Here is a 14341-nt window from a genome sequence, read left to right on the forward strand (position 1 = left end):
TGCGCACGCTGCAATGTTATCCCCAAGAGAACGCGTGCACAGCCAAGAGAGACCCCTTACATAAGCCGTTTTAAAACTTCTGTTGAGTTCCTGTTTCTTAATTTCTGTTCAAATCAGTGGCGCACCGACGAAAAGGGGGGGGGGGGGGGGGGGCTACAACCCCCCCCCCCCTCCCCCGAGGCCGAGTTAACCCACCCTTTTGTATAACTCCTTTTCTTTCCTTGCGCCTTTGAGTACTGTAACTAAGATGTAAGAGGCGTAATCGTCTGCGAGTACTCAAAAAGCGCATTTTTTGTCAATTTCCCGTGAAGAAATTGAAATTGGTGCTTTTTAGATGGTATTGGCAAACTGTCAACCCCCCCGGCAGAGATCCTGGGTGCGCTACTGGTTCAAATAGAATTGAACATCAAGCATGTTTTTTTAGAAACGCCGGGACTGCAGATTTTCTGTAGCTGAAGCGCTAGACGTTAACGTTGAACGTTACCGTAACAAAAGTGTATTCGTTAATTTAAGTTGTGAGAAGAACAAGAAAGAGTGGATAATTATGCGCTAGCCACACCTGGCTAGAACACTTTAACCTGGCTGCGCTTACAGTGTTACCTCAAAACATCGGCCATTAGGGAGGAGGAGTGATATAGGGCAAAAAAGTGGACAACATAGGAGAAAGCAGAGAGATGAGAAGAGTGAACAGCAAAAAAAAAAAAAAAAAAAAAAAAAAAAAAAAAAAATTATCGGGTCTTACGTGCCAAAACCACGATCTGATTATGAGGCACGCCATAGTTGGCGACTCCGGAAATTTGGACCACCTGGAGTTCTTTAACGTGCACCTAAATCTAAGTACACGGGTGTTTTCGCATTTCACCCCCATCGTAATGCGGCCGCCGTGGCCGGGATTCGATCCCGCGATCTCGTGTTCAGCAGCCCAACACCGTAGCCACTGAGCAACCACGGTGGGTAAGAACAGCAAGGCCAAGCAAAGAAAATACCATTCGAAATATATACATGCAGTAGTTATAATACACGTATTTAGAAGAGATCGTGTAGCGCTGCGTTTCATCTTCACCTCAACTGGTGCAGCATCTGTCTTTCATATTTGTATGTGCGTGCGTTTCTTCTTTTTTTTTTTCTTTCCTTTTGCCGGCCCTATTGTTCGGCAACAGCGTTACGATACGAGCAACAAGGTATAACAATAACACCGCTCAGGTGCCACAACACGTTGCGTCGTTCGATTGTAATAAAAGTGGGGAAAGTCTTTTTTTTTTTTTCTTGAGGAGGGGGCATAGAGAGAGACAGAGTTTTGCGGTATAGGCCGAAGATCGCAATCGGTTGCTGCGCACGCACAATTTTTCAGCGCACGATCACGAGCGTGGCCTGAATTAATACAAAGAGTGCGGCGGCTTCGCCGCTATGCCCGGCATGCATGCAAGCAACCTGTAGGGGAGTTAAGCGGGGGACGAACCGGACCAACGCCCCCCATCGTAGCACATACGCCTCAAACTAAGAGTCCACTTTTTCACTTTACACATTGTTTTTGTTCTGGATATATACCCTTACTTCTTCTACGCCGCCGTTTCTCTCTACCTACGCGGTTCCCTTTCTTTATTATCCGAAGGCGCTCTTTAGGTGAAGCCAACTCACGTGCGGCAGCGTTTGTAAACAGTCTTCCTTGGGGCCTTGCCAACTGTGAGAATTCGAATGCGACTGTTTTCTTCTTTTTTTTTTTTTTTTTTTTTTTTTCTTGTCGTGCGCGCGTAAGGAGCGCTTTATATGCATCGCTCGCCTGCCAGAACCTGCTACATCGCTTCGCGCCGCCTCGCAGCCTTTAAATCTCACGGCTTTTCGGTGCTCCATTTTTTTTTTTCGTGTTCTTTCTGGATTTATATACTTGAAAGCTTCTTTGTGTGCGATGACAGCGTATTCTATGGCGATGCGAAAAATAAAAATAAAAGCTAATGGAACGTGTAAGAAAACAGCCAATTGAAGTTTGCATTCAGGCAGTCTTGGGAAGCACGTTCTTGAGCTTAAATCTGCGAAACGTGATATCCTACACGGCACGATTGTAATTGAAGGCGCGGCCGCGGCTTTCACGGGTAATCATCGGAGCGATCATACGCATAGGGATATATATATATATATATATATATATATATATATATATATATATATATATATATATATATATATATATATATATATATATATATATACATAGATACATACATAGATACATACATACATACACATACATACACACCGCTTGCACAAGCAAAAAGCTGCCTTGTCGGATTTTGTTTCGGATTATGCTTGCTTCGTTTCGCCTAGGCTCAGCTCTATATATAAGCGCGCAATACATTTCGCTATACGCTCTGGTTCTTCGGCGGCGCTTCTGGACTGCGGCCAAAAGAGCGTGCGCGTCGTGACAGCCTTCGTCATCGCGTTGGCGCCGCGGAGTTCGGCGAGGACCCGTCAGAGATGACGAACGGCACTCGATATTTGGCTCGCCACGAAGTCCAAAGGGAGCGCTCAACAAAGAGCAGTTATATAGTGCCAGGCGACCGGGACACAGGTCACGCACTACTCGTACCCCCCTCCCCCCTCTATATTCAAACGCTCTCGGCAAGCTTTTAGCTATGATTTTTTTTTCTCTCGTCTGCGTTGAATAAGTGCATTTATTCCATTAAAATGTGCTTTACATGCGGTGTAGATTGAAGTAGGATGTCATTAAAAACACATATTCAATGGGAATACCGCTCGAGCGTTGGCCGTCCAGGGGTGCAGGCCCTTTGGGGATTGACTCGATCTACGGGCAATGGCGCACATCGAACCGCAAGCCCGATCTATTCGAACCTCCTGGTTTTGTCTAACGAGCAACGGCATTCATGAATTAATTTAACCCTGTAATATACCCAACGCATCAAACAAGCTGCGCTTTATTAAACAAGTTTATTTCGTCAACTTGTACGCCAAGTTACACTTCAAAATTCTGACTGAAGCGCATTTTTGATATTCTGGAGCGAGTTTTCAGTTATCTATAGTTTATCGAACCAATTGCAATTATTTACTAAACTGCTGAAGTTCTAACTCAAACAACACAACTACACTTGAACAATTAAGTTGTTAAAATTTTCCTTTATGACGAAAGGTGCTTCGGCATTACGTGTTTAATTTAGTTTCTCATTGCTTAATAATCCTGTTTCATTTTCTTTTGCGTGTGTCCATTTAGTTTCACTCAAAACGTGCTTTGTCACAAGAAACTAACACGGAGTGTGTGCGTCGTCTGCTCAAAGAGAAGAAAAAAAATTGTTCCCATTTAGCGGTAAATGCGAGAGAAATGAGAAAATCGCACCTCTTTCAGGTCCCGAATAGATGATTTAAACAGCGTTCACCCCATTACAAAGTGCTGTTAAGGAGCTAACTCACTCGACACACGCCTTGTCTCGTCGAGGAGCGAAATGCAAATGACGTCAGTTGCACTATATATATATATATATATATATATATATATATATATATATATATATATATATATATATATGATAATCATAGCCAACATACAATACAGCCAAGAAAAGCATAGGGGTAATTAGCTGTGGTCGGAATTTAAATGTAGAAAATAATGAAGAAAATGGAAGTGGTACAAAAGGAAAACTTCCCACCGGTGGGAGCCGAACCCACAACCTCCGCATTATGTGTGTGTTGCACTGCTAAGTGGCCGGAATGATAGCCGTCGGCGTAGCACAATTGGTAGTGCAACGCACGCGTAATGCGGAGGTTACGGGTTTGGCTCCCGTCGGTGGGAAGTTATCGTTTCGTCCACGCACACGCGCACGCACGCACGCGACAGCATTCTCATTTCTTGGGGTAGTAGTTGATCTCGCAAAGGCACGCGCGCAGGCGCACATTTCTACCCGACTAAGAATGCACATTGTCCAAAGCTGTCACGAGTTCTCGCGACCTGCAGAGCTCTACAGCTACGCGCGAACGTCTCGCAAAAGGGCGTCGTCTGCAAATCGAAAACAACAAGCGCGCCGCGGAAGCTTTGCGTCAGCGGAAGTGCGTCATCATAAAAAAAAAAAAGAGAGAGAGAGAGAGAGAGAGAGAGAGAGAGAGAGAGAGAGAGAGAGAGAGAGAGAGAGAGAAGCAGGCGCAACGTTCTGCGCGCTGCACGCGCTGCGACTGCGCGGCGCCACCGCCCTTCGTGAACATCATGTGCGGACGGCGGCGGTTATGATCGATTTACCGAAGCATATCATATATCAAACTGTCACGTTTATTCATCCTCCCGGCATGCAGTGCCGTGGTCTGCAGACCGTTTAGAATGATGGGACCGGCTTTTAACTAAAATGATCTGGTAATTTTTTTTCTTTTTTTACACTCTGCTTTTAACTTGAGCACTTTCAAGCATCCGTTGGCCGATTGTCCGTGCCCCCAAAATCGTGCAATTACCGTTGAAATTATATGTATAGGCGTAGCTTTTTTTAAAGGAAACACTTAAAAATAATGTTTCTGCACTGCATTACAGTTCGGATGGAGTACGAAGCTATGAAGTGCAGCAGACTAGCTTGCATGTGAATACCATTTCTTATTTAAAAGCCTTACGATCACCTAAGGTTATTGGAAAAGCCAGGTTCACAAGTAAATGACAGAAAGAAATTGAATAGAATACTTGTTTCACGTCTTTCATGAGCATAAATGCGACTTTCATACCTTCTCACACAGACCCAAAGTCCAAAGAATGAATTTGTGCGTTTCACTAGCTCATCATTAGGGCTCCGTGTTTGCGGAGTTTATTTTTCTAGAAATTCGGAGGGTGTTTTTCAGAGTTTATTTTCTGGCGAAAATTCGGAGTTTATCGGAGTTTGTTTCTCGTAAATCCCCAATTCTACGAAATTCGGAGTTTAATTTCGCACTGTTCTCAATACTCCAATATCTTAGATGAAATGATATCTGAACACGAAAACATCAGAATACACGAAGCGTATTTTTGTTGTCCGGAAGGTTTGAGCGCACACACATATACACACAAGCACAAATACTTGAATGCAAAACACCTACGTTTGTGCGTATTACAACCTTAAAGCTTGTTGTAATAGACGCAATCATACTTTACGAGGTTGCTGTCACTGATGGAAGCACGCTCATTTCGATTGACGACTCTCAGATTTGAAAATGCCCTTTCAACGTTTGCACTAGAAGACTCAATGCGCAGCGAGAAAGCACTGGTCACTAGTGAAGTCTCCAAAGCGACAGGGGTTCAACAATGCTACTGATTAATTAGCTCTGATAGTTCGCAAAATCACTCATGGGTTGGCTCATGTCAGTTTCAAGAAACACTAACTTAAAATTGGCGCATAGGTTTCGAATGCGCGGGGTAACTCATGCTTCACATTTAGATTCACAATTTGAACACTATACCAAAACGATTCACTGGCATACTGGAGTGCATCGAGAAGGCCCCTCTGAACTGTCTGTCTCCACTTTTCAGCGACAGCTGCGTAGTATCCATGAAGGTCTGCGGCAGTCGTTGAGCGGCCATACATCTCTCGCTCCGTGCCCGACAAGCCCTTTGTTAAATGTGCTATGGGTGTGGTCTACAAGATACTGTTGGCGTAAGGTAAAGTTTATAACGGCCAAACCGACCGATGTATCAATGACTGCTTAGAACATAGAATAGAATAGAACTTTCGATAGAGGATGGAACAGGGTCATATTGGCCGTTAAAATCGGAGTTTATCGGATACATCCGAATAGTCAAAAATTTTACCGGCGAGTGTTTATCAGATTTTTTCGGATTGATTCGAAAACACGGAGCTCTACTCATCATCTAGCAAAAACCAAGTCACAAAATCCAGCAAAAGCCAAGTCACAAAATGAAACAATGTGTTGAAGCCACAGAAACTTATGTTCAATGACATCTCCAATCGGCACATATGCTCATAATGCCTATAGACTCTAGGAGAAGTAGAAAAATGAAATATGTGTGTCGTTGTGCGTCTTCATACATTTAAGAAGATTATAGCAGTCTGTATAGAGGAGTCGTCTGACATATTCATTATGTACTAGCTTTCTGCATTCACAGCAGATCAGCAGAGCAGAAAATGGGAATTGAAATGCATAGTCTTTTCTTTTTTATTTTAAATGAATGTCTCAATCGTAATTCCAAACAAATATGTGCACCTGCCCTGCACTTCATAGCTTGTAAACAAGGAAAGCTATGCTACATAATGATGACCTACCTATTTGTTTCAGTTATCACGCTGAATTTCTATAGCTTGGTTTCTTTCAAAATTAAAGGTCTAGAATATGATGTTTCTATGTTAGCGAGATGTAGCAAAACAATGAGCCAACATTACCTCACGTCGCAGATCCTTATTACTTGCAAGATGGCCTATTTTTAGTAGCTACCATATTATCTTGACACAATTCCATGCATATTTTGCAAAAAATACCATTAAAGCTAACCGAAATTGGCAGGGTATCAGTCTGGCCTGTTTAGCACAGGGGCTACAAAGGTTCCTGTAAGAGTTTAGTTAAGGAAACAGTTTGACTTCTTTGCCCAGCCTGTTCCACCCAGAATTCATAATGTAAAACAGCAGAACAAAAATTCAACAAAACAATTCTCTAGCACAATGCAAGTTCCTCAGTGAAAAAATTTGCTCAATGGTGACCTTTTCTCCTTTGGGATTTGAGGAGGAGCATATGGTGCGAGTTCCTAAGACATTAAAATTTTTGGCACATATGTGATGACTTTTTCCTGTTCAATTCTCAGGAGCTGGCACTGTTACAGGCAAGTTTGCTTCTGGGCCATCTGGAAAGTCTGGCTCATGATCAACATTCCGGAAGTTGCTAAGATGAGCTCCTTCTGAACGAACACCTTCCTGCAACACATCCGATCGCAAAGGCAATTGCAAGTCGACAATATCTTGTTCATCTCTCTCACAACTGGGAATTGTGTAGTTCCTTAGCACGATCGCTTCTGTAAAGAATAAGAGGAAAATAAGTGATTATGAGGTAGCTCAGGTCAGATAATGTTGCAACAAGACTGATATTTGGAGCACCTTCGTGTTGAAATAACATCTTAAAGAATGATGCAATGATTGACAGATAAGAACCCATGCAGACACAACGAATACGCATGTTTGTCACAGTGTATTTCTGCAGCAGGCAGTCTCAATGAAGCTTTAGTGCTAAAAACAAGAGTGTGAGAAGAGAAACACTTAGTGTGCCTTGCACCTCTTCTCATGCTGTTGTCCTTTAGCACTAAAGCATTGTCCTGTAGTATACATAAAATAATTTCCTCATGCTCTATGTCAGTAAGACTATATGCTTGAGTGCAAAATTGCCAAGTTTTTCTGGTAGAGTCAATTCAAGTCACTCTGAATTCACTAGAGAAAGACAAATGTAATGATGCATGGAGTGACTATAAGCCATGTCACGCTGAATACATGAACTCTCATATGATTATTGTAGTTAAGCAGCAGTGGTCTCGTTTAGATCTTGGTGGGAGAGACCATGTGGGAGTCCTGATGGCTGCCTTTCTGCCGAGAAAAAGTTCAGGCACCTGTCTTGATCAAGACAGCTACGGTGTTTGCAGCAGGTAATTCACCCTACCCTCTCTTACATATTGTAGCTCCTCAGCTCCTTCACATGTGAAGCAATGGAGGGTTACTTTGCATTAAACCAACAGAATTCAACATCAATGTGATCAATTTCTCATCTATCCATCATTGGTGCATCCTTTTTAAGATTTCATGCGTAACATTGCCAAGGGAACTTGAGTGCAGGGACTATTTGAAATAATTATGTCGCATATATATGTGGAAATGATAATGTTTTGTACAGCAGTTTTGTTTTTTATCTGTATCAGTGGTCTATTGCATAGTGTTAACTTGTGCAAAGAGCAAAAAGTCTGAAATGCATGAAGACAGAAATGAAACATTAATGACGATCTTTCCTGATAAATAAGACATCACATTATGTGTTACAAACCAGGGTCGTAGTAGTCTTGCAGAATTACTGCTGCTGGCAGATTATCCCGCACTACATACTCCCGAGTCAACACCAAGGTCACACATGTCCTCCTGTTGCTTAGCTGTAAAAGTGAAAGAAAAAAGAATGCAAAGCTTGCATGCAGAAACTAGTGGGCTTCCAAAAGTGTATGCTGCAGACTCTTTGCTTAACCCCAAGATTGCTTCCCTGCAAAATGAAATTTCTGTCACCACAGTGGCACTGTTCATCCTTGAGGCCAAAATTAGGAACAGCATCATGTCTACTAAAGTGCACCTGTACCAGTAATCCACCTGTACACTCTAGAACAGAGGCTTACGGCATTGCCAGCAACTTTGGGTGGCAATTAAGTGCATGCAGAGACCACACGTCCTCCAGCCTCATGCTAAATTTGAGGAGCATTTCATTCACTGTAATAGACGTGGAATTAATTTCCCCTGTGCAGGAAAATTAACTTCTCAAAGGTTTTCCAAGAGCGTATTGTGAGTACTAAACACATATAATGTGACCCTCCGAGACAAGGAACGTCCCAAACAAAACGGGGCAGTAATATTTGGAAAAAAACGTGGCCTGCCATCAAAAGTGAGAAGATTTTATTAATGAGTGCTTTTTTACTTCTTTCAGCAGAAACTTTTCAAAAACACAATTCAGTATATTGGTACTTACAATGGAATGAAAATATGTAGCAGAAATATCATTTACAAATCATAAAACATACCACGCAGTAGGTGTGCATGTTCAATCACATTTTTAATCAAGTTCAATAACTTATGGACCAAGTGCAGCTGTCATTTTGCCAGATAAGTATAAAATAGCAATTAAAGGTGTAAATTATACTATACTAGGCTATGTCACTTCTCTTTCTCCCACCCCGCTCAAAGACTACCTGCTTCTTACTGAATAATCAAAATGAAATCACTAGTCATTACATAATTTAGTGTGCCCACCCTCTTGTGTCAGTAAACTGAATGTGTTCAATAAAATGTTCACTGCAAACATGTCTGCTGCAAGAAGAAGCACCAAATTAAATGAACAAACATTTTTAACTCACCTCATCAAAGTAGAGGTTCACTTTGTTCATTTCTTCTTCAATCTTTTTGACTTCTAGATCATCTGTTACCTGAAGACAATTTGGATAAAGTAAACAATGTCCAGTGAAAAATATTGTAAGCACAACAAAACAATGTGCAGCTATGAAAAATTTGCAATAACACAAACTAAGACAACATCTGGGATAAAAGGAGAGACCTTGCTAAACCGGAATCCAGTCTGCAGGTGGACTTGTATTATCACCATTCCAGACATGCCCCAAGATAGAAGGTAACTGTAAGTACAGAAAATTTGTGCAGACTGTCAGGAGACAAAAGCTCTTGAAGCACATAAAGAAGCAGCTTGAGCTCTTTTGAAGTGGCAAGGAGGTTTTCGCAGGCAAGCTGTCAAATGTGACATCATGAACGTGTTATGGCGCTACCATCAATTTTGGTGCAGACAAAAGAGATCTCCATGCATGTGCACGAGTTCTGGACATACAAAATTACAACAATTACACCAAATTACAACAATTACAACAATTACACTTTTTTTTCAAGGCAAAATGAATAAACTAGAAAAAAGATGTACAGATGTTTTATACCAAATAGTATTCATTGAAAGTGGTGGGTAGCAGACAAATACGAAATCAGTTCTGCCTATAATTTTGCTTTTTCCTACTTGACTGCTACATCTGAACTATAGGAATTTAGATTCTAAACTCTGATTACAAGTTTGCAGCTTGCCCATGTGCAGGGCCATTTACACATACAGGAAATACCCCATTAGTACTCAACACAACTTCAAAAAATTTAAGAGGATGCAAGGACAAAGGGCAACAATTCTCTGATAGAGGTCCTTAACCCTGCATGCTAGCAGCAGTAGAGCACATATAAAGCAACACAAATTGGTACAAACAATCTTTGTAATTAAATGAAAGAGACTACTACTTTAGAAAAAAAATAGGCTGGTATTAAACTTAGGCAGGTATCTATAATTAAAGGCTAATTACCTGCCTTTGTTGCAAAATTAGGCTTCTATGAGTTCTTGACTACTGACCCCTGTGCCACAGCTGGGCTTGTCTGCGCATTACTGAGATAAATGGCCAAGGACGTGCTGGGCTCATTGACAATATATTTATTTTATTGCAATTTTCAATTTTTAGTCTGTGATATTTCTTAGAATTTTATAAGAAGCCTACAAACAATAACACCAAGGACAACATAGGCGGAATTACTCGTTAAGCCCTCGTTATGTAGTGAACGAGAAGAAAGGGAACCGAGGGGCCCGATTTTTAATAAGCATATCATAAGAAGCCAACAAACAGTGACACGAAGGACGACATAGGGGAAATTACTTGTACTGACTAATTGAATTAAAGAAAATATAAATTAACAAAAATGAAAATGGATGAAAAAACAATTGGCCGCAGGTGGGGAATGAACCCACGTCTTCGCATTACGCGTGCGATGCTCTCACCATTGAGCTACTGCGGAGCCGTTTTCCCATACATTTTCTGGGGTATTTATGTTTTACAACTAGAACTAACCCTGGGAGCGTTAGCAAGCGCCACCACTCACAAACCATAGGGCGGATGTGGAACATCCTTACTGCCGCAGGCGTCACGAGCACGTGATCTTTTTTGGGTGATGGCAACTGGTCAAAAAACCCATATATGCTGCCTGAAGGCATCATTGTTGCCGGATTCGAGCCCTCGTTATGTAATGAACGAGAAGAAAGGGAATCGAGGGGCCCGATTTTTAATAAGCATATCATAAGAAGCCAACAAACAGTGACACGAAGGACGACATAGGGGAAATTACTTGTACTGACTAATTGAATTAAAGAAAATATAAATTAACAAAAATGAAAATGGATGAAAAAACAATTGGCCGCAGGTGGGGAATGAACCCACGTCTTCGCATTACGCGTGCGATGCTCTCACCATTGAGCTACTGCGGAGCCGTTTTCCCATACATTTTCTGGGGTATTTATGTTTTACAACTAGAACTAACCCTGGGAGCGTTAGCAAGCGCCACCACTCACAAACCATAGGGCGGATGTGGAACATCCTTACTGCCGCAGGCGTCACGAGCACGTGATCTTTTTTGGGTGATGGCAACTGGTCAAAAAACCCATATATGCTGCCTGAAGGCATCATTGTTGCCGGATTCGAGCCCTCGTTATGTAATGAACGAGAAGAAAGGGAATCAAGGGGCCCGATTTTTAATAAGCATATCATAAGAAGCCTACAAACATAACACCAAATACAACATAGGGGAAATTATTTGTACTTATTAATTAAATTAAAGAAACGATAAATTAATGGAAATGAAAATGGATGAAAAAACAACTGGCCGCAGGTGGGGAACGAACCCACGTCTTCGCATCAAGCGTGCGATGCTCTCACCATTGAGCTACAGCGGAGCCATTTTCCCATCCACTTTCTGGGGTATTTATGTTTTGCAACTAGAACTAACCCTGGGAGTGTCCAGTTGCCATCACCCAAAAAAGATCACGTGCTCGTGACGCCTGCGGCAGTAAGGATGTTCCACATCCGCCCTATGGTTTGTGAATGGTGGCGCTTGCTAACGCTCCCAGGGTTAGTTCTAGTTGTAAAACATAAATACCCCAGAAAATGGATGGGAAAACGGCTCCGCAGTAGCTCAATGGTGAGAGCATCGCACGCGTAATGCGAAGACGTGGGTTCATTCCCCACCTGCGGCCAGTTGTTTTTTCATCCATTTTCATTTCCATTAATTTATCGTTTCTTTAATTTAATTAATAAGTACAAATAATTTCCCCTATGTTGTATTTGGTGTTATGTTTGTAGGCTTCTTATGATATGCTTATTAAAAATCGGGCCCCTCAGTTCCCTTTCTTCTTGTTCTTATTATTTTGTTATACTGCTGTTAAGCGTCACTTTTGCAATAAATGGTTGAAATTGGTATAAATAAGCAGTTAAAGTATTATCTACATTGTTTTTCATAAAGGATTCCGCAGTAAAAGAAAGAGTGCCCATTTTTGGTTAGGACTTGATATAATAGTGTACCCGGAAAAAGGGTTAAGGAGGTGTTTGCTTTAATGGTGGGGGACCACGTAGGTACATTATTTACACCATGCACTAGCATCCTAGCAAGCAACAAGAAAATCCTGGTATATGCAGGGCATCATTTCTAATGACTCAGCTTTCACCATGAAGAAGGCTAGTTACATCTAGTATAGCTAGCTCCCTTCTATGCACAAAAATAATTAAAAGAAAAATTTAGTACAGTACATACTAGGGTGTCGAAGTAGAACTGAACTGAAAACCGACATCAAAACATTATTTTTGTGTCAACCAAAACATCTCTGGAACATCATGAATTATTTCACTCTGAATCAAAACCAATAAGATAGCAGCCAGAAACATATAGTGGACAGGGGAACAGCGCAAGAAACACGAAAGACAAGAAGGGAGACACACACCAGCGCTGGTGTGTGTCTTCCTTCTTGTCTTTCGTATTTTTTGCGCTGTTCCCCTGTCGAGTATTTAAGGACTAGCCCAAGCCTCTACGGTGTTGCAAACATATAGTGGTTTTCGGTTCAGGTTGACCACCTTCTCGGGAGTTTTTCATCCATGCATTGCATGCACTTGCAGCTCTCAACCATGCTCCTCATTTGTATGCTAACAAATGAGGAGCATACAAATTTGTATGCTAACAAATGGTAATAAAACACTATTCCATTTTTGTTAAATAAACTTCAAACCAATAAAATTAACCTAGAAAATATGAGTAACAGAAGTTTCACCCTTTTTTGTAACACACGGGGGGTTACTGTTATTATCTATAAATCTATTATGCACTACTTTTTCATACTTATCTCTTGTTTTTACTACAGTGGAATGTCGATACGATTCTGCATAATACGTTTTTGGGGATAATACAATTCGGTTAGATAATACATTGTATAATACGATTTTCGGATGGTACGCTTTATTTTCCAGATCCTGAGAAGATCGTATCAACGAGATTCCACTGTATAACATTAAATCTATAACATAACATCATTGTATCATGCATAATATTGAAAGTTATCTCATGTAGCACTGTAGAAATATTCCTTGACTCAGCGACAATGCACGAGCGTTCTACCTCGCTCTTTTGTGTTGTAGCTCATACTGAGCGTGATAGTACACTCAAACTACGTCAATATTATGCTGACTGTGAAGTAAATGGACATTAGAAGCTCTTCAAGTGGATATCTCCAATTCTTTTTTTTTTACGACCCCACGTTTTTCCCAATGTTTTGTTGAAGGAATAAAGTTTGATTTGATTTAGAATGCACAGGAGATTGCTGTCATTTTAGAAGTGATAGCCCCATTACTGCAGTTTTCAATGTGTCATGTCAGAAAGCAGACATAATCAGTAACACACTCGTGAGCGTTTGAAATGGGTGACCATCAAATAGATCTCCAGTGATGGGAGACCTATACATAATGGCTGAAATAAAGAAGCGCTTTTTAGTTAAGCAGTTTCTTTTGATCACACTGGCATGTAAAATGAAGTAGATGTGATAGAAATGATGTATTGCTTGTGACATATTGCTTCTGAGGTACATGTGCTTCCACAAGGTGAATTTCTGAAACTATGTCGGTGGAAATTTTGTACAAAATAAATTTATGCTATTTTTCTGTAATTATATTCTTAAGTCATGCAAATAAACATAAACTGTTTAAAACCAGTTCAAACTATTATTTTTTTGCTGAGGAGTTGAATCGAAACTGGACCATTTTCTGATTTGGAATGGAAATCGGAACAATAAAGTTTTAGTTTGACACTGCTACATATAAACGTTCAATATGTGCACACGTATGACACAGACCACACAGAGTTCCAATATATTGCCATATTGAGCTCCTAATTTAAGATCTTAAGGGGTGGATGATTCGAAGTTTCAAATACGAATAGAGTTTTACACGCTAACTATTCATATTCATATTCAAAAATGAGCTACATATTCTGTATTTTCAAATATTGCGATTAGCCAAATATTTTGGAACTACACACTTTTTAAGTATGATCACTGTTCTTAGTCTACTAAAAGTGAGGCAACAAAGAATAGTTTTCGAAGCAGCACAGAAACAAAATTGATAATGCAAGCTTTGTTTACGGTTTCGTGGCGAAAACGTACATGAAAACCTGTGAATTTTGCTTGTAGCTTGTCATTTAGTGTTTTTGGCAGTCTATCGTGTAGCAGTTATCTTTTATGCTACAAACAGTAAAGATTTCCTAGCAGTGGGTCCTTTTACATGTATCTACGG

At 40.8% G+C, this 14341-nt stretch overlaps 1 protein-coding gene across 1 annotated transcript in view; it reads right to left on the reverse strand.

The window, feature by feature from the left end:
• Window positions 1-6111: 6111 nt before the first annotated feature.
• LOC119442057 (alpha-2-macroglobulin-like) overlaps window positions 6112-14341 on the reverse strand; it is a 65088-nt gene continuing 56858 nt past the window's right edge. The window contains exons 31-34 of the mRNA XM_037706772.2: window positions 9256-9331; window positions 9059-9127; window positions 7990-8092; window positions 6112-6976 (exon numbers count right to left, since the gene is read on the reverse strand). Coding sequence (XP_037562700.1) covers window positions 6759-6976; window positions 7990-8092; window positions 9059-9127; window positions 9256-9331 — 466 coding nt within the window. The 3' untranslated portion in view covers window positions 6112-6758. The remainder of the gene's footprint in view (window positions 6977-7989; window positions 8093-9058; window positions 9128-9255; window positions 9332-14341) is intronic.

The sequence above is a fragment of the Dermacentor silvarum genome, chromosome 2 (genome assembly GCF_013339745.2).
Source record: "Dermacentor silvarum isolate Dsil-2018 chromosome 2, BIME_Dsil_1.4, whole genome shotgun sequence".
NCBI lineage: Eukaryota > Metazoa > Arthropoda > Arachnida > Ixodida > Ixodidae > Dermacentor > Dermacentor silvarum.